Genomic DNA, 26,674 nt, shown 5'->3' on the forward strand with positions numbered 1-26,674 from the left:
TGTGTACCAGAGCGACATCAGGGTGAGTTAATCCTTATTGCTGAGTTATTATGAGTTGTTTCATATTTCACATAAAAAGTGTTTATCCACTTATTCCCGTTTTGCCATTTTACAAACACAAAGTTCTACGAACGTTGGAAGGAAAGGAAAGCAGCCCGGTTCACTCAGAGTGCACAGCATCCACGAATGTCACATGTTCCGAGTAGGATTTATGTCTGGACTTTGACTAGGCCGTTTTATCATAACAGTATGATCAGAACCCTTCCATTTTGGCTGATAATGTATTTTTAAGGTGGGGGGAAAAAAATCTCAACATCCCTATAACATGATACTTCCAACACCATGTCTCACGGTGCGTTCAGGGTGATTACAGTTCCACTAAACGTGCTGTTTTGGATGCAATCCTAAAACCATTCTGTCCATCAGCTCTTAATAAGATGCATCAACATTTGTTGTTTTAACTCGCAGTAATCCTACAAAAGTTCCATCATTTAGGTCTTTGCATGCAGTTACAACCTCTAATTTCCGCAACAAAAAGAATCTTATGCTTCATAAAAACGGCTTTGGTTCCAGACAAATTCAATCATCACCTGGCCTCCTGTGGGCCGCCGCCTTGTTTGCAGAGTTTATGACCATAATCTATCCTGCAGCTCAGCTATCTGACATGCGCTTGCTTCTGAGGCCATAAAGGAAAGGGACCTCAGACATGAGTAATGGCCCCTAAATGAGGGGATCATGGTGGATTTGAAGATTGATCAGCCTGACGATCTTGGGAATTTGATCCCTTTTGTTTGCGCTGATTGATCAGAGATGATCTGGGAATCGACTTAACAGGGGGAGGGAATAAACACGTCATTCTGATAAGTCCCTGTTCAAATAGTAACAGGGGGGGATGTGGGAGGAGGGGTGACCATGTTGACCATGGCTTGGGTTTTGTGGAAAAGTGAGCATTAACAGGTGGCTTTTGAAAACGCGCCTCATGTGCGTCACTGCTCCGCCGTTCGTTTGCTCTCTTGCGACTGGCCTGATGCTGATAACAGGAAACTGGCCGGAGAAACACATGAAGAGGAGGAACGGCAACAAAACATCACAACGCGACAAGTTTATGCATCACATTAAAGTAGTAACGCCTAATCTGAATAATTTGTTCTAATGTGGACTGAAAGTCTGCAGGACATGGACAGTCTTTAACACTGACAAGAGTTCTACACTGTTTGCAAAATATATAGTATTTCAGGGGAAAAACTGAATAATTACCAAATAAGACATATAAGATATATTAACATTTTTAAAGTGTAGGTTCTAAACAAAATTTGTTAATTTCTAATAATTTTATGGAAAATTTCTTATTGTTCTCTATGCTACCTTAAACTTTGGCAAAGTTTTAATCTAGGCAAGTGCAGTCTGTTTATGTTTAATTGATAAAACATCTTTCATATCAACTGTTCTTCAGCAACATGAAATTAAAACTTTTCATGAAATTTTCTGATTCGTACTCGATTCAGTAAAAAGAAACCACCAAAACAGAAACCGGTTTGTAATTAAATCATAACATTTTCCCAAAATGGTAATAAACGTATGAAATCTTTTCTAATAGAGATAAATAAAAATTATTTTCCTAACGACATTCAATAGCAAAAAAAAAAAAAAAACTTCGGGGTTATGAAGCTCAGCTTGTTAGCTAACTTTGCCCTTAGCATTAGCTCTGTTGCTAGCTAGCTGAAGCTAGACACAGACTTTCATTCTTCTTCACAGAATCTTTCTCAGCCACATGTTGACATATTGATTCATTCATAACATATACAAACATCCAACAGCTAACTGAACAGCTTTAACTAAATCCTAATCTAAATGTTTACGTAGGATTTGCTAGCTAACATTGCTAGAATTCTAACTTTGTCGAAGGCTGCATTTTAACACCAAGTTGCTTAAGTTTAATATTCAATATCTTCCAAAATCATTTTAACAATATACAAATTCAATGAACAAGACTCCAAACTACATAAAAATAAGGGAAAAACGTAATTGTTCAGCAATATGTTTACATAATGCGCCTGATTTAAACAATTTTGATTATCTGGAATTATATTGACCTAACCCAGCCCACAAACAGCATACATATTAAGGAAATATATTTATGACTGAACATTAATGTACAAACAAATAGGCTTGATTATAGTTTATCATTGCATATTTAATGCCCTGTAAAATGTGTTTTTGCAGTGTGAACAACAAGAGACTAAGCCTTCGCACTATAAATGAAGAAAAATAATTTAGATCAATTATATTGAATTGTTTAAAAATTCATTTTGTTTTACAGCTGCACTGGTAAACCAAACTGCACGTGGCAGACAAATTAAGAACATTTGGTGTTTAGTTGCAGTTACTCAAACAAATAAGCATGAATTAAGTCTGAATAATTCTAATGGCTTATATTTAATTCCCTCCAAAATTGAGTTTCATAGTGTAGGAACTGGTCGAAAAGGTCAAACTACAGAGATCAACGGGAAATTGGTCATTTGTCTATTTATTAATTTTTCATCGTAGTCGACTCTCGGCTCGTTTTCACCTTCTCTTTGTCTTTCCTCTTCCGTCATCAGTCAGGACCCAATCACCCGCCTCCGCTGTGAGCTGAATACAGGGGCAGCCTGTCCCCCCCATCCTGACCCTGTCCCCCTCACCTCATCACCCGTCCTCCCCGCGGCGCAGGTGCCGAGTCTCAGTCCACTCTGCGTGACAATGCCAGCCGGAGCTCTGCGCCTCTCCCTCTGCCTCCTCCTCGCCGCCCTCCACCTGAGCTGCGTCCCCGGCGGGGCTCCGGATGAGGCGCCCTTCGAGCTGAAGGATTTCCCCCGGGCTCCTGCGTTTTCTCCGCACAAGAAGGCGCCGCAGTTCATGCTGGATCTGTTCAACGCCGTGTCCGTGGCCGACGGGGCGCACAGAAGCCAGAAGGAGATTCTGGAGGGGAACACGGTGCGCAGTTTTCAGGATAAAGGTGAGCGGAAACACATTTATTACGGCTTTATTGTATTTTATAAATTTACAGAAAAAAAAATTATGCATTTGTTTATTTATAAGGAAGATTTTTGCATCGAAAGGCACAGATGTCGGTGGGTAAAAAAGGAACAATTACGCACGGACCTTCGTCTATTTGACTTGTTTTTCTTGAGCAAATGAAGCTAATCACGTTTCTTCTGGATTCTGTGGCGCGCAGGACACACCGGGCAGAGGATCCACTTTTTCAACTTGTCCTCTCTGGGCAGAGAGGAGAAAATGATCAAAGCCGAATTCCGCTGGTTCCGAAAGAAACACAAGTTCTACGGGCCTCATTTCTATAAGGTGCTTCTTAAATAAGTCGCCTTTATTTGATATGGCTAAATTTGCAGAATATACTTCAAACTTGTATTTAATATGCAACACATTTGATATAAAAAGTCAACTTTTGATACTTTGTCACAGTGCAGTGAAATAATTTTTCTGGTGATCATGATTTACAGCCACTGAGCAATTTTTATTTTTGTTTTGTTTTTTGCTTACAGGTAATGAAAACATGACATTTAAAATTAGAATATAACACCAAGACAATTTAAAAGACTTTAAAAAGTCATATGGGCTTTAAGAAAATTATGTTTAATACCTGCTTAAAATTTACTTTCAAAACAAACTTAATCTGATAAATCTCATCGGGACTAATAGTTTGAATATAGCTGCACATGGAAAGTTAAATGACAGGAAGAGGTGAGACAAGAAAAAGAAGCATCAGCAAAGACATTTGAATCGATTCAGAATTCCTAGGTCTAGGAATTGCAATTATTAATAGAATAGATTTTTTTACTGCACCTCTACCGTCATAGCAACAAGGGCTTCCTGAACACCCGAGCAAATGCAGTAATTTATGCCAAAGTAGCCGCGAAAAATGCGTTGATATAGGTTTTTCTTCAGCCAACATTGCTGCGTTTTCTCGTCCAGGTGGACGTATACGAGGCTCCGGACAGCAGACTGAAACCCCAGAGAGGAAACCTCATCACGTCCAGGCTGGTGCCCCTCTACACACAGGGATGGGAGGTTTTCAATGTCACTCAGCTGGTAACAGAAAATGTTCACAGTAGAGATTCACCGGTCAGATATTAATATCGACAATGATAAAAGTTCTAGATCGGGTATCGGTGACGATCCCACAGGACAAATCAAATTAGAATTTCTAAGTGCAACTTCTAAACCTTTTGGAGTTAGGTTTGTCACAGTTTATTTTTAATCAACAGTCAACTTATTGTTTTTGTCATTTTCAGTTTCTTTATCATTTATTTTATATTGGCTCTTATACCCCTAACCGAGCAAATGAAGGTTGTTGTGTTTTTACATGTTTGACCTACAGTAGCTTCTGAGGCTATTGGTGTATTTAAGTGTGCAGTACTGGTGCAGAGTTATCAAATATATTTGTTATTCAGTACATTACATTTTTAAAAAAACCCACAAGTCTGTGCAGTACAGTTTTCCTGTCTCGGATCGGCATTGGACGATATCAAACCTCCGATATCGGAATTGGAAGTGAAAAAAGTGGACCGGTGCGTCTTTACTTCACAGCTTTATGGCTGCATCGTCATGACGAAATGATTTATTGTAGCCATTCAGCTTCACTTAGTCCAATCTTGTTTTGGCGAATGTCAGGTGTCTAAATGGATCCAGAAGAGTCAGGAGAACAACGGCATCCTGGTGGTGACGACGTTCCCCTCCAGTGACCGGATGAACTCTGAACCCAAGCAGCTCCAGTTGACAGACACGAATGCCTACCTGGTCGTTTTCTCAGACGACGGGAGGACTGAAGCAAACCGGTCATACCTGGGTAAGTTGATATGGGGCAACAGCCCGAGACCTTTTACCTCCGTTGCCACGCCAACGGTCTCCATCCTCCCACAGCGGCAGCCTCTGAGTCTCTGGACCACCTCAGCAGGAGGAGACGAGCGTCCTCAGACTTCCCTCTCCGCGGTCGCCCCCAGTCCTGCCGGCGCGTCCCCCTCTTCGTGGACTTCGACGAGATCGGCTGGTCGGGTTGGATCATCTCTCCGCGCGGCTACAACGCCTACCACTGCAAGGGCTCCTGCCCGTTCCCGCTGGGCGTGGGCCTGAGGGCCACCAACCATGCCACGGTGCGCTCCATCATGCACACGCTCAAGCTGCCCGGGGAGGACGTGGGCGCCCCCTGCTGCGTGCCCGACAGACTGCAGTCCATCAGCTTGCTGTACTTTGACGATGAGGAGAACGTGGTTCTGAAGCAGTATGACGACATGGTGGCGCTAAGCTGTGGCTGTCACTGACCCGGTTCAGCTCTGAGACATGATTAGAACTGATGACTAGAGCTGGTTAGAATATGTTCTTTAAATATTGATTTATTTTAAGAAATAAAAGATTCCTTAACTATTAACCCAAACATTCTCTGGTGTTGTGGAAAACTGGGCAAACCGTTTCAGGGTGGATGAAACTACTGTACTCAGAATGGTTTGTTAAACCAATGTTTTTCAAAGTTGGAGTCGCCAGGGGGCCCCAGAGGGGCCTCAGAAAGCAACTGGGAGGATGAAGAAAAAAAAAGAAATAAAAACAAAATCAGTAAATTAATGTATAGTATATTCCTCAAACTAACTTAGCAAGTGCAAAATAGAAAAGTCTCTGTAAAGAAAAAGAGCAAAGGAAGCGTCCACCAGCTTTGCTTTGCTGCTGCAATAAAACACCAAGAACTCAGCCGACTAAAGTCAGAAGGCAAGAAGCAGCACAAACAGCATGACGCTGTATTCACTAATCAATAACCATTATTGAAGTGAGGCAATACAAGGGAGAAAAAACCTTTAGAAAAGTTGATGTTTAGTATATTATAGCATTGTCGGTGCGTTTGCAAAGAGAAGGGGGATTTAATAGTAATGCAGATTATTATTTAATGTACATAAAATAGTAATAGTCCCGTTATCTTAAATTGGAATTGCAGTTTGACGGTTGAGAAGCATTTAATTGTTACAGCCACAAACATTATGGTAATTTATTGAGATTTTATCTGACCGACTGACGCAAAATTGTAAGGATGCAACATACATCTGTACCAACATCGATATTGGACGATATTTGTCTCTATTTTTTTACCAAATTTTTAGCTATATCCATCTTTCGCCACGAACACCTACAGCACAACATGGACAGGTCTGCTCCTGTCCATGTTGGACAGGAATAGGACAGACGTATGAAGAAATGTTCAGCAATAGCTTCATGTTTATCAGATTATGCACTTAAATATTGTTTATAGATTTATTTCCCTGTCAGCATAACTTTAAAGAAGTGGCTGTTTGTTTCCTTTTGTATTTTTGTTCATTTTAAGTTTAAAAAAAATAAATCAGTGATCAAAACTGACTTATGGTGCACCCTTTTAGTTGTTACAGATCTTATTTGATGTTACATGGAAAGACGTTGGTTGCCATGTAGTTTTAGTTCCCAACATGTGTCGGGTTTTGTGTTTAGTTGTATATTTCCAGGAGAGTTGGAGTCTTTACACATTGTGGACAGTAGGTGGCATTGTAGAGTCATACCTTGAACACCTGTACATAAGCAAAAGCCTGAAGGACAACCCCATATTTGTCTCCATGTCAAAAATATAGCACTTGTAAAGTGAAAAATTTCAAAATTTAACTGATGCTATTGCAAAAAAACAGTAATAAAAACCTAAGAAAAAGAAGCAAAATTGTTGATTTTCCTCATAAATGAAACTTGAAAACCAAAACATTTGCCATTGCCTTCAGTTAATTTCTGATGATAAAGAGGATAAAGAAAAGTATTTGTAGTGAAATAAAGAGTCCAGCTGAACTCTGTTGAAAACAGTTGTTTATTTCATTGGAATGGATCACAGACACAAGACAGCTCTGCTCGACTCTAGCTGAGAAAAATGCAAATGCAAAAAAAAAAAAAACTTGCACCAATTCTGCTGCACATCTGAAAAACAATCCGTGAATGCAAATTCCTACAATAAGTAGAATTTGTAACGTTCGAAACACATTCAGCGGATGGCTAATTAAACACACGCAAAATGTCTTCAAAATGGTTTTTGTGTGGATGTTAACAGTCAAAATCAGCAGTATGAAAATGTTGTATTGCTATTTTAAGTGTTGAATGGATTCAAGTAAGTTTAATGGTAAAGGGTTTCAACTTATCAGGTGGAAATAGAAAGGCAACAAAATTACCACGTAAGAAAACAAAACCCACTATGCCTGAAAATAAGTGACGATTTATTACTACTTCTGTAGTGTATTACAAACTTTCAGCATTTACAAAATATAAACATCTCACCTTGAAGCATGTCTTTGCTGTTTAAATGGCAATATATTTACATCAATGTGTCGGTATTTTCTTATCAGATGCTGCTCATTTCAACATGAGTTTATATTTTTACATCCCCAAACAGAAACGAGCAATCCAAAAATGTATATTTCTTCTAAATATGTACTTGACTCAGACTCACTCCTCTATGCAGATGCTGCACAGGCTAGGACACGTTCTTCTCTGCATTAGCAAAAATTCAAGGTCAACCAAAGTCAAAGAAAAAAAAAAGGACACGAGCATAAAAAGTTCATACCATTAGCATTTACTCCTCCATGAATGCTCCAAAAAAATTCATGGGTGAATAACTGGCATTGTAACACTGCATTGGTGGTGTGCTTGGCATTTTAAGGCTCATTTTTGTGGTGTTTTTAAGCAAATTACTACCGAAATAAAAAAAAAATTGGGGAGAAAACATCTGGAAACTGTAGGAAACCTAAAGTAAAAGAAGTTAAGATCAGTTGCAAAAGGTTAAACCATGACAGAACATAACAAGAACACCTCTTAGAATGCAACAAACACCACAATGAAGTGAAACATCAGGCACATCAGCAGGGACAGTCCAGCTCTTCTGTCCCCAAGAACTCCCCTAACATCAGTTCCTGTTGACCATAGGCTGACTCTAGGTATGGATGTCCTTCTTTAATATGCATTTTCCTTCCCCTTTCCTGGTGCCTCTGCTCTAACCCATTTGGTTCCACAACCGTTGCTTGGATTTTGGCTTTCGGAGCCATGGGGGACAGAGGAACTGGTACGAAGCTGTGGTAAACGACCAGTGGCGAAGTCAGGACCTCTACGTGGGGAGCTTGAGGAACACCACCATCTGGTGGCTGAACTGGCAGCTGTACATAGCTTCCTGTGCTGGGATCAAAGAAGGTTTTCGTCTTGACTTGTACTGGCAGGTCAACAAAGAAGTACTGCCCTGAGTTTGGATCCTGAAGGAGCTTTCGTTGGGTCATAGGGATGGACTGAGTGAGAATAGCGTGTTCCATACTAGACTGACGAGAAAACTGGCTGGTTTGGCTTGACTGGCGGGAGAGAGGCGGAATCTCAGTGCTGTATGCATCAATACTTTGACTTCTCCTCAGGGGAACCCCTCTGCTCTGCTTATCGGCGGCTCTGCCTCTCTGTTGAAGCTCATGCATGATGGATTTCTCAATGCGCTGAGTCCTGGGTTCAAGCTTTTCAGTGGCTGGGATATCAGCACTAAGCCTACGCTCTACTTTACCTCCCAGGTACCTGTCAGTGCTCTGTGAACGATTGAAAGGTCTGTCTGACATGGGCCTCTCACCGATATGAGCTTTGTACACCGGCACATTACTGATGACGCTGTCACTGCTGTAATCTCTGTGTTCTGGCTTCTCTCGAGGATGTCTGCTGGTGCTCCGACCTTGTCTCTCCGATGCTTGATTGGGTCGTTCATCAGTTCTTTGGCTGTTGCCTTCCACTGAATCCCGACTCTGCCTCCGAGTCCTGTTTGTTTCTACTTTGTTTTGACTGTGGTTCTCAAGGTGGGATTCACGCTGGGGATTGCGGTCATTGTTGTGGTTATTTGAATTATGACGACTGCCATCTTTGTGCTTTTTCTCGCTACTCCTGCCAGTTTTAGTATTGCCACTGCTTTTGTGCTCCGACTTATCGCTCCTCACCTTTTCAGCTCTGTGTTTGCCGCTGCTTTGAGATGACTTTTGTGATGATTTCTGGGACTCTTCCTTCTTCATCCTTCTGTTTGTTAGTTTAATGGCTTTTTGAACTGCTTTTTCAGATTTTGGTAAGACTGCTGGAGGTTTAGTCAGTCCAGTTTGATTGTCATTACCACTGGAAATGAATTCTGATTGCTCACTGATGTCCTTTGTCATTTCACTCTCTTCAAGAAGTTTAGTATTTGTCACTGCATCATCAGTTGGGTCAGCAGAACTAGTTGGTAAACTCTCAATATCTTCAGATGATGGGGTGACCCTAAAAAACATTTCTTCCTCCTGTGGGACTAGTAGAGAATTCCCAACTTGGGATGTCTTGGGGCTTTCATTTTGTATATTTGAGGACACTGTTAAGAACTGTGGTGATTTGCTTGCTGAAATCTCTATAGGTTTAAAGACTTCAGGTGGAGTTATGATGATATTGTTGGTAGAAGTGTCATTTACCAGTGAGTGCTCAGGATTTTCCCTCGTCCGATTTAACTCTTTGTCTATTTTGTCTGATACATTGTAACTACCTCTTGGTGACCAGGGTAGCACAGATTTCTTTGTCTTACTATTAAAACTGTTGTCTTTGACTTTGAACAAGGCTGGGATTCCCAAAATTGGAGAAAAAGTACTGGAAGATGATGTAGTTGAATTGCTTTCTTCATTGACAAGTCTTTCATCTGTGATGACAATGTTTTTATACATGCTATCCGTATGCTGTAGGTCTGATTGGTTTTGTGTGGACTTCAACCGTTTATTCATGCCTTCCAGCTCGCTTTCGTGATCGCTTAAGCAACAGTATCCCACCCCACCTCCATTTGAATTGCTTCGTGAAACAGGTTGTCCCAGTTCAATCACCTCCTCCACCTCAGCTGGTGAGTTCTCTAGAGAGTGGAAGACATTTGACTCGGTCTCTGTGGTTCTGTGCAGTGTACTTTCCACAGAGAAGTAGGAGGATATGGAGGACAAGCTCGCTTGATCAGGTGGACTCTGTGCAACACTGACACCTTTTATCGGCAGCAAAGGTGATACAATATTTCTGGGGATTTCACCAAGTTCTTCTGCATCTATAGTTATATCCTCACTAGTTATTTTGAAATGTTCATCAGGTTTGAAGTTCTTGATCAGATCATCACCTTGTTTAATTAAATAGTCTGGTTTCAAGGGGGCTTTCTGTTTCACCTTGCAGGATTCCTGAGTGTTAGCATGACTTCCAGGTGTGACTTCTCTTTTTGGACTAGTGTTAATCACTGAATTTTTAACTAACCCATATGTAAATGCCATTGCTGCAATGTTTTTTACCTCATCCTCCCTCTCTCTTAAAGAGGTTTCTCTCTGACTAGGTAGAGCTTCCTCAGTATCTGCGCTTACATATATTTTAGGGCCTGTCCTGATGTCACATGATTGGTCTTCACTCCTTTCAAAATTTTCATTTTTACCACAGCCACCCACCAGATCTTTGTCACTTGTTGCGCTCCCATCTCCTCTACTAACTCCTTTTTTGCTCCTTGGTGGAACAGGAGGAGCATCTAAACCTGTGTCTTTACTTTCATTTATCAAGTATTCCTTACTGTCTTTACACACCTGCCCTGCTGTTTCTGGTAAACTGACATCGCGATTATGAGCATGATTATCAACTAACTTTCCCCCAACATTTTTATCTTTAACTTTTAGGCGTAGATTTTGCTCATTTCCTGCTTTGCCCAGTAGAGCTTCCCTACTTCCCAATCCGAAGGTCTCAGCAGGTCTAGATTGGCAAGTTACTCTTAAGTCCCCTAATCTCTGTTTTTGGTTTTTCTCCTGAAGTGGAGAAGTGTTGTTATTCTTTTCTTCTCTTGGTTTAGTCATACAGTCTTTGTAAGCTTTACCATCCTGTAACCATGTTTCACAACCTTCATCTAGAATGTTGTTTTCAGATGCTATAACTGCCTCCTGCTCTGTAAATTTATTCCTTCTCTCCCGCTCTGAGATAATCTCCTCAAGTGCCATTTTAGCTTTGTCATAATTATCATTTAGAAGTACTTTGTTCACAATGACATTACTGTCTACCTTTGTGAAGACCTCCTGCTTGCTCTGCTCCTTCTCTGCAAATATTTTTTTCTTAGCCGACGTGTTTCCTCTCATCGATAGCATACCTCTCTTAATGTTACGAAGCTCCCTGGAGATCAAGTTGTTTTTAACCTTTGCCTCCTTGTCAATGTTAAAAACCTCCTGTTTGCTCTTCGCATTCTCAAGCACGCAATCACCAAGTCGTGCTCTTTCCAGCTCTTTCAAAGCCTGCAAATCGTTAAAAATATGCTCGCTGTCTCTTATGTCTCCTACTGACTTTACTTCGACATCCGCCTCCATTTTTGCATTCACGTTCAAGTTGCTTTCCTTTGCTTGCTCATCATCTGTCAATGTGCATCTCTGATGTTTGATAAAATTGTTCTGTCTGGATGAGAAGACATGCTTAGGTTTGCCTTGTTTATGGACAGCTTCATGTTCTTTATTTAGTAAATCTGGTTTTGCATCTACTAAATCACTATTAGAGGCTTTGTCAGCATAACGTCTCCGCTGCTTGTCAGGAGACAAGCAGAGCTGCAGATCTGATTTAGCAAAAGTTCTTTTTGGTACTGGTGGAGGCTCTTTGCTAATGTTACTATTTGTGCTAACCAGTGTTGTATCAGATGGTTCATTTAGCAATAACCCATAGTTGTTTTCTGTTACCAAACTATCCCTCCTGCTTTCAAAGGGCTCTTTAGAAACTCTCTGATCCCTTTCCTTCTGCCTCATTACATCTGCGTCTGGTATCTGCTTGCTGTTGCTGTCTGAATGACTTGCTGATCGAGCTTTATTTTTGGCTGCATTAATTGCTTCCTTTGCGGCTCTGATTACATTTGTTGTACTAATGGTTTGGCCACCTGTGTCGTCTTCCTGTGAAGCCAGATGAACTGCAAAGTCCTTTGTATCTTTCACTGGCCGTTCAGTTTTCTCTGGGACATTTGGCTGTGTTTTCTCCCCTGATGACAGCCCCCCTCTCTCCAGTATGTGGGGTGAAATTATGGGTGAATAATCTTTGATGACATTTAAAGTACTTGGTGAAAGCCCTGTGTTTGTTGGCAGTGCATTTGGAGAAAGCTCTCTGTTTTTTGCATTAGTCATTAAATCAGTGTTAGTCAGAGTGTTGTTGCTTGGGGGTACTTGCAGATATTTCAGATCACTGTCAACAGGATTGGTTTTCTTGTACAAATGCAGGGATGGATAGTTTTGCTTTTTTGCCATTGGACTCTTATTCTTCTTTATAAATGACAAAATGGAGTTCTCCTCTCCAAGATTGCTATTGTCAGCATCACATTTAGTCTGCAGTAAATTTGCCAACAAATAGTCATCTGATAAAGGCTTGTCATTGCAATGCCCTGTAAATTCAACATTTGACGGGGATATAATATGTTCCAAAACAGGGCCACTAATTGTCTGCCCATCTTTGGCCGGTGTACTTAAGCCAGAGCCACTGCCCTCAGAAGGAGGATGATTCGCATTATCTGAGGGTGGCGACTGGATGCCGCCTTCAGAAAGCTCCAGAGTTTTGAATTTATGTGGGCTGTATCGGCTCTTCACCCTCTTCCTGTTGTCTTTCAAGTTGAAGAGGATGCTCGATGCAAGAGATTTGTAGGTTTCTCGTTTGACCGGAGGTTCAGGAGTCACTTTGGCCTCGGAGTGAGGCCTGCTCAGAAGGTCAAGGACAGAGGGTGAGAGAACTGCCTGGAGGATTTCTGAAGTTTCTGTTGGCTGTCTGGAGGGAATGACGGGAGTCATCAGTTGACAGATGCTAAATGGTGTAGAGGCTGAAGAGCTTACTTCCTGAATTGCCTTCACTTCCACAGATTCTGCTTCCTTTTTGACCACCAAAATGTTTTCATCCATCGGCTTTGAATTACTTTCTTGAGGTGGTTTTCGAAGTTGATTTGCTGGGATCACACTTTTTGCCCTGGGGCCATTGCGTCTCCATGGGGCAGCAGTCTTATCCCCTCCATCTGAGGAGCACCTCTTCTCAGCCAGAGGGGCCGCAGGCTTTGGCAGGACTTTTGGTGGGGGAGGGGCTGGGCTGGGGTCAGGAACTTTGGCGGTGGACGGCTCAACTCTTACTTTCTGGCACGACTGTACCTCCTCCGTATGCAGGATCTCTGATGTATGTGCCTCAGTCAGCTCCTTGTAAAAGGGCAAGTCGTACCACTTAGGAACATTGTCAGCACAGAGAATATCGGTGACTGTGTTGTCTTGGCCAAAGGGGTACCGGTTCAGATCTGTCCATGTTTGGAAAGGACTAAACTCGCTGTGAAGGAAAAAGTTTTTTATGTTCAGTTTTCTAAGCTTTGCTGTGGATTTAGCATTTTTAATCTTTGTCAGATTCCCAGATGGAAGATTGACATCCTTGCATTTTTTATTAGAAGAACCACAACCAGACTTATTGTTCTTGTAATGTGTATTGGTGAGACTAGTGTGATAGTCAGAAGAAAATTCTGAAAGCTCTCTTTCTATGCTGCGAAGTGCCGATTTATCCCACGATTCACCATTAGAGTCCGTCATACCTCCATTCCTTTCCTCTGCGACGCTTAGCACCTTGAGGAAGGATGACATGTGGGATATGTCATCATGTTGCTGCTGTTGCTGTTTGCAGGGCTGAGCATCGTCTTTATCCTGTTTGTGTTGTCCTGCTTTTTTAGATTCCTTATGTGGGTTCTTTTTAAAGGGCTCCCCTGCTAAAGGCTTGAGGCAGCTGTACGGCGAGTATCCATACAAAAATTCGTCGTTGTACACTGCATCGTCCCCGACACAGAGACTACGGAAGGCCCTGTCGGTCAGGGTGCTGACCTCTCGATCCGTCTCGTCCATAAACAAGTCTGTGAAGCCGTTGGGGAAGCGATGGTGTAGCATGCTTCCCATCCGGTGGTTTATGTGTCGCTTTTCCACGCAACTCATGGTGTCAGCAAGTTTCTTGCTATTTTTTCATCGCTAGACTTGTGTCCTGTGTTGCTGCTGCTGCGCAGTGGGTCTTTCCCCTCAGCTCACTCTTGGGATCTGTCCTTCACCTACAAAGAATCCACAATAAGCAACGTCAGTAAGGCAATGAGTATTACAGGGTAAGCAGTTAGAACCTCGAAAAACTCATGTAATGAACCAATCAAGCATTACATTATGACCAGTATTGACTAATCTGTGGCTATGCTCCATCAGACTGCAATGCATTGTGCACGTGTTTTTGCAAATATATCCACATTAACACACACATTTTTGCTTCCCACATGCATCCGTGAGCCTGCAGTCAATCACTGGTCATAATGCTATGCCTGATCTTAATATTTTGAATGAATCTAAAGGGACTTAATCTGCTGTTGCATTAATAACCTTTATGTACACAACATGTGGTGGCTTGGACCAAGCTGGAGCTATGCAGACAAACACTTCAGAGCATGCACTTGGCTATTTTAAGCAATGTGTGCTTCAAGCTGTTAGCACCAACTGCACTGCTGTTTCACTCAAAGAAATATAATTTTGCTCCATTTACAGGTAAAATTTTAAAACATAAATAAATGAACTTGGTCCATATCATTTAAAAAAATACAACTGCATCCCATGTGTACAATTCTTTTTATCAGGAAGGTGCAATAGTCCAGACGCTAACATCTGGACTATTGCAAACAAATGCAAAGCTATTAAAATTTCCAGCAGTTGAGATATAGCATGTGGCACAGGAAATGAGACACAATCAATTACAAATCTCAGTGTACCTCAGCAACAGCTGCTCTACTGTATCTCGCTCTAGCCACCCTGAGTTCTCAGAATAGTTCAGTAACCCATTTATACCTCCTGACCTGAGAGCCTGCCACTCACATAAAACCTAAGGCTTCAACCACTCATGCAAGCATCTCTTCAAAGAAAATGACTTTTACCAGATGAATAGTGAATCTTGCTGTTTGAAATATAACGAAACAGAAGAAAGCAAAAGCATTATCGAGTCTAGACATGTTCACATTCACTTTGATGAATGGCCTGATGAAAAGTGGGTGATCAAGACAAATCATATATTTTCCTTTGTCAACAACTTTACGGACATGCTCAGATTTATTCAAAGTGAACTTCTGTTAAGTTGTTCCCTAACCTAATGTATGAAGATGTGTTTTTTGGGGGGCAGTTAGTTTGTAGAAAAGTAGATAAATCATTGAGTCACTGGGAAACTAACAAATGTTTTTGTTTTGGGGTTTTTTTCCCCATAAATTTAGCCTTTGAACATCTTAACCAAAAGTGCTTTTCGCTCTGCCATTCAACTCTTATTTGTTGTACCTTTTTCAGCTGAACGAATGGTGGAAGGCAGACTAAAGACAGACTAGTTGGTTTTGGAAATTGAAATGGAAAAACTTTAAAGATTTATACCCTGAAGGTACATTGTTATGTTAGCATTATTTAAATGTCTACACTGTTAAACTATTTCAACAACATCAAAGTGTTGGACAGCAGTTTGTCTTACTAAGCAAAAGCTCCTATTTAGTTGTTGTGCTTCACCAGGCACCAATATTGTTCGGAAGCAATCAACGCTAAACCACAGTTAGATACATCCAGCAATCCAAACTAACAGAACTATAGTTACATTCAACCTATTCGGTTGAAAAGAAAACCTGGAATAACCTTAACAACAGTCTCCTGTGAAGGTTTACATTTCATATCCATTATAATAGTCCTGCAAGCGATGGATTTAAACATTTTTAGTTAAGTTGTTTGAAATGACTCAAGTTAGCTTATCCGGGGAATGACTTTGACTAGTGGTTAGCCTTCAAACACTCTGCAGTTGTTTAGCTGAGAAAAAAAAGCAGCAAACTTAACAAAAGCCTTTTGTTAATTTGTAGTTGTTAATACTAAACTGCCTGTTTGCGGAATATCCGCTGATTTTTCAGTGGTATGTGACTAATTTACTCATGGGAAATGGCACCTAATATTTTGTCTAAGAACATATCTAAGAGTTTAGAGAGGAAATGCAGCTTGGGAAGCTAAAATACCTGGGCGTAATGCTATTTGACATACCAATTGGCTGGCGTTTTGGGAGTCATTTATTTTCCTTAGCACTGCTACTCTGGAGCAAAAATAAGGAAAGACTGTAAATGTTAGCTTCTGCAATAGCGCCAAGACAGATTCTATGTGTAGCATTGCATTGTGTTCAATAATATAGCATTGTGCCCAATAGAGATAAGCATTTTCAATTTGAGCTTCTATTTAACTACCAGTCAACTTTCCACTGCTCTGAAGTTGTTTACTTGAGAAAACTGACGCAGACTAAACGGTTACTTTTTAAATTTTAGTGATTTATTGCTCTATATATATATACAGTACAGACCAAAAGTTTGGACACACCTTCTCATTGAATTCAATTAGAAAGTGTGTCCAAACTTTTGGTCTGTACTGTATATATATATATATATATATATATATATATATATATATATATATATATATATATCTCCCATGGAGATAAACATATAATGCCAGTTGTTTTTATTGCTAAAATTAGATCAAACAGCGTCAATTAAGCTAGCAGTTAGCTCGTCGTGTCTCTGAAGATTTTTGCCCTGAGAAAACAGTAAACATTTTAACATTCTCTTATTAGATTGTAGTAATTTAATTTCAGTAAAATGGAATTGCATCCCATGAACATTTTTAACTTAGTTTTAATCACTAAAATTAGTTTTAATCGCTCAAGCATATTGTCCATTTTGCTAGCAGTTAGCTTTCCACCTCTCTGGGGATTTCTACACATTTCTACAAACTCAGTTAAGAAAACTATTACTAATGTCTTTTTCAGGATATCCAGACAGTTCAATTCACCAGGTAAAAGTCTCAAGACCTTGTTGACTTCACTGTATGTATTCACTGTATGTAAGGCCAGACTTACTGAATATTTGGCTTTCTAGGACCTCTTGGTTGCCAGCAATCTTCTACCTCTCATAACTAGATATCAGTTAGCAGCCACGGTACTTTCCCAGCATCTGCTTGTGTATTTATACTCACAAACTGAGATAGCCATACTAACTGTACTGTAAAAAGACTCAAACTATAAAGAGTAGATATTCTTTTTCATTGTAGATATTACATTATGGGTGGAATGAATAAGACAACATGTCTGTTTAGTGGTTTCATAGTAAGAAAACATGAGCGTTTAGCCAAAACACTATGAAACGTTCAGTGTCTGCAATTTATCACATTTTAAGTCATTTAATTTGAGTTCTTCCTTACCTTGGTGATGGGTGTGTCATGCTCACAGCAAGAGGTCTCCCCACACTAACGTATGGTTAAGGACAAATCCCCAGAGTTAAGTCCAGCAATCCAGAGTGGCACCTGTAGCCAATACTCCAGTTAGTAATTCCTCGTCACTAACAATTTTTCCATAGTTACGCGTTTGAGATCTAGGACAAAGAAAACTCACCTCAGTGAGTCAAGCCCCTGGATCCATGTTCAAATGCGCTGGTGTGGCCGGCCTGCTCTGCGCGAGCTCACAAGGTACCAAAATAGATGCACAAGTCAGCGTGGCCAAACTGAGCAGCAACACAGGACCCAGCTTGATGCCTCTCATTGGAATAACCAGTAGGTGTCGAGTGGCAGGGTAAGACGGGCCAGCCGCCATGAAATGGACACTGTCATTGGTTATTTTTGTAACCAAGCATTCAGATCTGATTGGTTCTTGAATCAATATTCTCTTTACTGTCTGGTACCTTTGAAAACAAGGCTTGTCATAGAAAAAGGGGGAATGACTAGTTTGGACAATATATAGTGGCTGGAGGGTGAACCTAGCTGGTTAACACTGACTTATATTTAGCTGCCAACTTCTATTGCCTGAGTCACTCAGAGAAACGAGTGTTTGATGTTGCACATTGCCTCACAAAAGTCCAGATTAGGCTTGTTGGGTGCAGACGTCTGCTGACTGGCATGGCCAAGGCAGGGCTGGACTCATTCTTGTTGCTCAAGCTCTGTTTACAAGGCCATGATGTGGAAATGTGTGACCAGATAGTCTAGTTTTAGGACTGATGCAGCTGTTGTTGCTGTGTGATTATGCTGAAACTTAGGAGGGGTGTTGTGTTGACTTATTGTGCCTCACGGAAGGATAATACATGTGATTTATGTGACGGATCATCTCTGCGCATTCCAAAAGTAGAGATGTTTTTATTTCTCCAAGCTCTACTGTGTGGCTCCATGCAAGTGTTAAAGCTATTAACAGCTATCTGTTTATTAATAAAGTTGTTTTTCCCATCTTTCCTACATTATTAATGTCCAAACACTACCACTGTTGCTTCAACCTCGGTAAAATGATTCAGAAAATGGTCTTCAGGTTTTTCCCAAAGGCCAAAAATGAAAGTAACATTTTTAACTCATCTGTCCTTGTAATGATGACTGCGCATTATTATAACATGTACAGCAGTTTCACAAACTCATGCTTCCTGTAAAAACTTCTATGAAAAATCACTGTGTATCCATAAAAACTATCAAAACATAGATTAGTAAATAATGCACTTTTATGGTATTTATGAACGTGGAGGAGGAGGTTTGGATCGAAGCACAATCATGTATTAGAGTGACCCAGTCAAAGTCCAGACTGAAATCCAACTGATAGTCTGACCTTAAACACTTCACCCAAGCTTGGGTAAAAACATTCTGTCTCCAGCTGATAGATATGCTGTATAAAATATGGTGAATACGAATGCATGAGTCATTTGCACAAAATATAGAAAACCAAGCTAGATTATTTTCCCTTCACAATTATACGCTAATGTTTATAGCTATGTCAGATAAAATCCCAATAAAACGCATCAAAAAGGTGTAAATACTTTTGCAGGGCGCTGTGTGTGTGTGTGTGTGTGTGTGTGTGTGTGTGTGTGTGTGTGTGTGTGTGTGTGTGTGTGTGTGTGTGTGTGTGTGTGTGTGTGTGTGTGTGTGTGTGTGTGTGTGTGTGTGTGTGTGTGTGTGTTTTTGATATGCCATAAACTGGACAGCGGACTTCCCCTCTTTGTCATGGACTAAATAGACGATGATGTTCTGTGAAGTCAAAGTGTGAAGAAGTAGGTCAGCCTAGAAGTGAAACCGTGTGAACCTTGTGAATGAGGTCCTTAGGGATGTAGCACAGATGTTATCTTCTGTGTTCGATGCTGGTTTTCAGCAGGTGTAAAGGAAGTTATTTATATTGCTGTGTCTGAAGTTTGCAATAATTGAAACTAACCAAGGCTGACGAGGCAATTAGCAAAGATCAAGGCTCGTTTATCAGATTAAAATACGCTTTTGAAAATGAGATTTAAAGCTGCAGGATGCAACTTTTATAGATATGTTTAAAAAAAAAACGTTAATACAATATGTTTTTTTTGCATATCTATTAAAACTGTCTCCATATTGTGACAGTTTGCTATGAGGCAGATAATCTGTGAAAAGATTGTTCTCTCACCTTGGGCTGCATCTGCAAAAATGCACAGCTCCAGACCAAAAACAGCCAATCAGAGCTAGGAGGAGGGTCTTAGCGCTGCCAATCAACCACATGTATGTGCTGCTGAATGTGCTAATGGTGGAGAAACAACTCGCCGTAGCGGGAAGTTGCGGGGGAGGGAGGATGAGCAGCGCCACACGAGATTGAGAGTGACAGCTCTAAGACCCGCCTCCTGCTCCGATTGGTTGTTTCTCATTACTAAAGGGAGCACTGGGTGAAAGTAAAGTAGCTCAATTTTTTTCACATATCTGTCTCATAACATTCTGTTACAGCACAGTTTCAACAAACATGTTTTAAAAAAAGAGAGAGAGAAAAAGCAATTTTTCACAAGTTACATCCTGCAGTTTTTCTTATTGGTCTGATGTCATGTAATATTAATTTTCATCAGCTCAGAAGAACTTGAAAGATGAAAGAGTATTTTAGCACTTTGCACTGATCTGATGGTTGAATAACCTAAATACAGTAACAGATTAAAAACAATGAATACATTTGTTGTTGAGCTCATATATTAAATAATTTAGCAGCAAAGGTGGTTTGTTTGTTTTTTTTGTCGTCATGGTTTTCTATTAAAATGTACGTAATTGCAAATAATTAATTACAAACGCTGCACCTTAATTGACTAAAAATGTGAAATTGAGTCCTCCCACTAATCTAAACCATATGTTTTGATGGTGTTTGGAAGAAAAAAATTAAAAGATGAAATTTTATTTACTTTATATTTTTATATACTGTAGTGCTGGGAAAAGTGTTTGTCCCCTAAAATAATTTTTATGTTTTGTTTTGCTAGTCTAATGTTTCAACCCAATTTTGATATTAGACAAAGATAAAGAGTAAATACAATATGCAGTTTACCATTGATGATTTCAGTTATTAACAGAAAAAAAAAATCCCAAATGAAACTAAACTGGCTCTACATGTGAAAAAGAAATCACTAAATGATGATTTAGCTGATTAAGATTTTTTGGAAAGTTGTGTTTCATTTCCATACCAATAGTTTACTGCAGTACCTGTGCAATCATGAAATTGTTTTTGTAGTGGTTGATTTCAATAATTTTTGGACAAACTGAAACATTTTAGTGAAAAAAGGTCAAAAACAGAAAAAGCTTAAAATGGACAAATATCTTGTAGAAGCACTGTGGTTAAAATCCACATCAGTCAGTCCACATGCTGAATAAGTGAAGAAAATATTGTACGCTGAGCGCAGAGTTTAGGACGTAATCATTTAATCAGCAAAGCTTTGAAACCACAAAACACAGGAAGCTGCGAGTCTTTTGTAAGAAAGTGTCAGAGCCCTTTGAGAAGTCAGTAAGCGCAGCAGAAACACCCAGAGATGAGGACAGATCAGTTCCCTGGGTGCATGCCAGCCGTAATCAAAGCTTTCCTGATTACTGGTGAGTATAACGAACGGCTCGTTTTCCTCTGGTGAAAAAGCTGCATCACTTTTAGAACACAACGGAAACAAAACCACAAATTGGAGAGTCAGGGTGACAACAGCAAGTTGTCACCCTGACAAGTCAAGAGTCTTGTCAAGAGTCTAAAAGTAACTTTGAGAGGTCACAAAGACGCGGCTGAGTTAGAACCTTGGATTACAAATGATGTCTTTTTGCAACAGATTGGATTTAAATTATTTTAGGGCCTTGTAACGACCAGCTAAGATACACACTAAAAACGCTTAAACCGAAAAGGAGGAACTCCTCTTTGACACTGATGTAATGGCAAACTTTATTAAGGTCTGCACTCCGAGGCAGAAAGGCTACCCTTTAACATGTCAAAAAAAAAATTCACAGGGGTAATAGCTTATTTTTGATTTTTAAATAAAGGCTCCGGGCCGGGACCTTTGTATTGGCTCGTTTCTGGTAAGCCCATAAATCCGTCGCAGAAACGCACCCAGCTTGATTCATTTTTTTTTTATTGAATTCCATGGCTCATGAAAATAAATAATTAGAAAATAAACGGAACAATACTTCACAGCATGCATTAGAACAGCCCAAAGCGTTAGAGTACCAATTATATGCTGTTTACTTGACATCTGAAAGACACAACTAGCTAAGCAGACACTGTAACTAGTATTAAATTGTTTTTTTTCTATTCTACTGTTGAGAAATCAGATATTGGTGTGTCTTGTAACATTGAGTGAATTAACAATTTAATGTAAGGGGTCAGTACAAAAGCATTGGGAGTAAATGTGTTTGCTTGGCGTCCCTGTTAGACACGACCCATTATGTAAGAGGTCACATCCTGGCCACTGGAAACTTTATCCGACACTCTGCAGGCACTCAGCATGTCGAGCTGAGGTGACTGAACTGATTTTTATTTTTTTTATATAAATAGGAACACGTTACTGACGCCCACTTTCATGTGGTTTAGATTTTACGTACCTTCCATACAGTAACGACTCATACAGCAAAAGTTCAGAGTAAGAAGCGTGGCGAGGATCGGGCTGTGAGAGATCTCCTTACTGAGCGTTTCTGCACCGTTTTAGCAGAGCAGTTCCCACAGCACCACTCCACCTATTTTGGCTCCAGAGCCAACAGCTGGGGGACCGAGTGCTCGGCTGATGGGTGCCATAAATTTGAGTTTTCCTCCTCTGCCCTCGGTGTCCTCAGATTAACTAGCAATGACAGCCGACAAGAGCTCACTCAAGATTTGTAAAAACAAAACACACACAAAAAAACAACCCAAGCAGAATTTTATTCACCAAAGTCAGCAATTTTTGGTTATTTGGGGCACCATGCAAAGTTTGTGTTGTAGTTTTTCCTTTTGTTACTCCATTCTAATTTCATATTCAGTAAGACTGAGGCAGTAAAGTTGTAGAAGTAAGTAATACTGCCAAATACTAGGAGGTAGCAGTCATTGAAACCCAATGTTTTTGACAATTTAAGGAAAATTTGCAATAAGCTTACAATTACGCATTAGCACAAAAAATAATCAAATAAAATGTGGAAATCTGTTGATTTCAACCATGAAATCACAAAAAACTGGAAGGACTGACTATTGAATCTAGAAACATTTCATGCAGTAGGCTTTTTGTATTACCAGTGGTGCCCCCAAAAGGGGAACAGCAGGTGCCATGGGCCCACGTAAGAAATACTGGCTACCCCATTTCACACAATGAAATATTGTTTCAAATTCGTTTAATCAGATCCATAATAAGCATGTTGTATCTATATCTTTCTTAGTTGTGTGGAAGTTGCTGGTTAAGGTCTGAATTTCGTTTTTAGGTGTAGTCTACACGTGTGTCTGTAGGTACTGTGTTTGAGGTAGGAGCCAGAAGTCAGAGGTTTACCTCTCTAACCACAGACAACATGGCAGCATGGAAGCGGCGCTCCGGTTCCGTCTCAGCAGAATAAAGAGAAGACAGTAGATGTTGTGATTGTTAAAAAAAACAGGAAATAGTGAAACTCTAAAGAAAAGACAGGCTGATCAGTGTTCAGAATACACCTGACTAAAATAAAAAAATATATAAAAAAATCTACGGCTGCAAATGTTTGACCCAGAAATGTTATTTTCAAAGTGCTGCTTGTGCATCAACGCACCCCACGCAGGCAGGTGTGCATAACAAGTGTCATGATAGAACTCGGCCTTATCTGATCGCAGCGACAGAAACAGCTGTGGGTTTACAGTCTTCCTGTTTCTGCACAACACCATCTGTGCGCTGAAGATGATAAAGTAAAATCTCTGTTTTTCAGATTGTCTGCTGGTGAACGTAAAGGGAGATGGAGGAGAGTCTGACGACAAGCTAGGTGGGTCAACAGAGAATGAGCTAACTCCTTGGCTAGAGCTGAACAGCATGTAGTATTAAAATATACTTTTATTTTAAAACAATTTTTAGTAGAAATTGTTTATTTATATATGAGGCAAAAAAAACTGATGGTAATGTAGTTATTTAGTGCACACCCACTAAAAGCACCACTTTTGAGCACGGTGGAGGATTTGAGATGAAGAGGCCTGTAGGATATTGAATCTTGCAAGACTAAGCAACTCTTTGAAAATACAACCAGAGTTTTATGAAACAGACATCTGGTGGTCATCTGTAGCAAAAACAACATAGAAATAGTTCAGCAGACAGAAAACCAAACCATCTCCAGATTCTCAGACCTAAATCTTACAGAGAAACCAGTTGGCTGAGCTGAAGAGAACAGAGAACAGGAGAGGCACCATGACTCTGGAAGATCTAGAGAGATACTGTGTGCTCCAATCACAAAGTATTGTCTTTACGACTGGGAGCAGCTGGTCATCATTCCAAAAGCTCAAATAGTACGTGAACTACGACCCCAAACCCCAGAGTAGAAAGGGAGGCTTCATGGAACAGTATCTTCCATCGACCACAATGGTCTATCAATGTCTACTCCAACGTCTGTATGAACAAGTTTCTGACCAAACAGCCAGAAAGCAGTAACATGTCCTGGATGGAGCCGTCCAGGAGTATCATCTCTGCTGCCTGAAAATTGAGCTGTTAGCATCTCATGACAGTCATTAGACGGCCATACTTCACTCTACAGTCAGATGCCTCACTATCCACAATCACTCCTTGAAGAAACTAAGGTGATATAGGTTACTGCAACATCTACTTCCCCTCTGGGAGAATTAAAGCATTTTTGAACTAAATTGAAAACTGCTACCTAAGATATTTCCCCCACTAAAATGGATGGACTCAAACTAAAAGATGCATTCTTCAAAGTTCTTCAAAAAGAGATTATACTTCTTTTTCAGCTTCTTTATCAAAGAGGCCAAAACATTTGTTCACCACCCTTACAGGTGTTGGAGCAACTAAAATTTAGTAAAAATATCTGCAAAAACACAAAATTTTACTTAGTATATTTGGTTAAGCTTTCAGTACAGATATGTTAGTACACTAGAAATTAGAAAAACTTTACTTACAAGTAACTTTTAAGCAAGATATGAGTTTGTTTTAGGCCAATAATTCCTTAATATTGATGGAAAAAAGTACTTATTAATGGCAGATTATTTCACTTTTATTCTGGAAAAAAATTCTTATAATCTCCTGATTTAAAACCATTTCTTGGTGAGGTTTTGTGTTTTTTGCAGTGAAACATAGAAAACCTGCAGGACAGATAGACTAATCTTGACATGACCATTATCTTCATCACTCCACCCGTCCCAGTTTAAATGCTTCTACTTGGTCATCCGGCTTCGACTCTGACCTGCTGTGACCTCCTGGCCCTGAAAGATTCCCAGATATACCGGATTCGGATTGCAAACACTTGTGACGCAACTTGCATTGCAAGACGGGCAGCGTGACACCGTGAATCAGACCGACGAGTAAACATGTTGTGAAATCAAACGTGTCTCCTTCATTCACGCTTGCTAGGCGTTCGACAAGCTGGCTTTCTGCTTGGTCACGGGGGGGGGGGGTGGGGGGGGGGAAGAGGGAGGCCCTCATGTTCACTGCCGCTTGTTTTGTTTCCAGACTTCAAGTACGTTTTGATCGGAGGTGGGATCGGCCTCTTCCTGTCCGCCCTGTTTATTCTGTCCAAGCTCTGCATGATCAGGAAACAAGCGGAGATAAACTTCCCAGGTGAACAGATAAACCTGGCAGGTGAACACATTCGTCCTCCCAAGTATTAGATGCATTGTAAACTTTGTTGTTGTTTTTTTTTTTTCATGAAGTAAAACCGTTTTCCTCTTTAGAAACGAGCGTGAGGAGACCTTCAGAGGTAAGCTCTTGTGTCACAAATTTCAATGTGTTTTATTGCGATTTTACGTGAGGGACCAACACGAAACAGGGCAGAAACTCTGACGCCACTAAATAAAATCTAATGCAAATGATTACCGGGGGAATTCCTTTAGTAAAGGCTTCAGAGGTTTGTTGGAGAACAATAGAGAACAAAAAGCAACATGAAGACCAAGGAACCCAGCAGGCGGGTCAGAGAGGAAGTTGGAAGCAGGGTCAGGTTATAAAGCAAGCTTTAAATAAAAGTGGAAAGTACAGGCGTGCGACTTTTGCATATTTTGGTATCAATCTGATACCAATGTGATATGGGCCATATCGCCGATACTTTTTATTAAAGTTTTCTATACATCAAACTTCTGACCTTCAGATCTTTTTCTTCTAGTCTCTTTATTTTGTTCAAACCTGAGAGAATTTGGATAAAGCTCATAAGTGTCTGCTAAATATTTTAACACATTAACTAAGCCTGTTGCAATAAATCAATTAATTGCATGATAAATTAAAACAAGTTGAATAATTTCCAGTTGCATGATTTGCCATTTTTCTCTTTTCTCTCTTTCTACCAAACCTGGATGACCAAACTCTTCATTCTGGTCTTTTGGTCTCCACTCCCTTTATTGAAGGACAATTTTGCACTTCATAATTCGTGTTATTTGTTGTCTCTGTTGTTTTATTCATTTATTTTGGATATTTAAAATGTCTTCCAGTTCCAGTGTTAAATGTTTGTTCAAATTTAAAGTTTACTGATCTTTGAGAGTGTGTCCTTGGATTACTGTACCATTATCATTGTATTACCTGGAAATGGTCTCAAAACAACAATATTATCATTTATTACATTAACTTCTGGGACCCTAACCCTCCAGCAAAGTTTGTTATTGTGACAAGCCTACTATTAACATGAATGTGTGCATTTTTCCTAAATAAGTGTGAAAAATTTGCATTTGAGAGCAAATTAAAACAAAATCTTTTTCGAGATGGAGCTGAGAAAATGCAAGACAAAATTTCAAGATGGGATCTGAAACTATCCATCAGTTTCAAATCGACCTTACCGATGTGGTAAGGAAACATGAAATATCAATAACATATTATATTTTAGTTGATAATGATATTTTAGATTTATCCACACACTTCTAATGGAAAGAGCAATAACAGAACCAGCCAAGAGATTTCATGGCAGCTCTGGATGTGGGGTAAGCTTTTCTCTAGGTACAGGAAAACTGTTGGGAGGTTAGACAAAGCTAAAAAAAAAAAAATGCCACAATGTTTAGAGGCAGCAAAAAAATCTAAGACTAGGGTGGAGGAACAGCCAGCCAACACACAGCCAGAGCTACAAAATGTGCTAGATTGGCCCAGTTAAAGTCCAGGCCTAAAGTTGCTCTCTTTCCAATCTGACTGAACTTGAGCATATTTGCAGATAGGCATCAGCCATGGTTATCGTCTGGATGT

The 26,674-nt window shown here is 40.1% G+C and overlaps 1 protein-coding gene and 1 pseudogene across 1 annotated transcript; one reads left to right on the forward strand and one right to left on the reverse strand.

The window, feature by feature from the left end:
* Nucleotides 1-2,622: 2,622 nt before the first annotated feature.
* On the forward strand, nt 2,623-5,326 carry LOC102223497 (annotated as a pseudogene).
* A 1,518-nt stretch (nt 5,327-6,844) lies between these two features.
* Nucleotides 6,845-17,615, reverse strand: c10h10orf71 (chromosome 10 C10orf71 homolog). Its single transcript, XM_023341560.1, has 3 exons — nt 17,494-17,615; nt 17,304-17,405; nt 6,845-14,110 (listed from the first exon to the last, which is right to left on the reverse strand). The coding sequence occupies exon 3, from the start codon at nt 13,998-14,000 to the stop codon at nt 7,902-7,904; it is 6,099 nt and encodes a 2,032-aa protein (XP_023197328.1). The 5' UTR covers nt 14,001-14,110; nt 17,304-17,405; nt 17,494-17,615; the 3' UTR covers nt 6,845-7,901.
* Between the last annotated feature and the right edge of the window lie 9,059 nt (nt 17,616-26,674).

Source organism: Xiphophorus maculatus, chromosome 10 (assembly GCF_002775205.1).
Source record: "Xiphophorus maculatus strain JP 163 A chromosome 10, X_maculatus-5.0-male, whole genome shotgun sequence".
Lineage (NCBI taxonomy): Eukaryota > Metazoa > Chordata > Actinopteri > Cyprinodontiformes > Poeciliidae > Xiphophorus > Xiphophorus maculatus.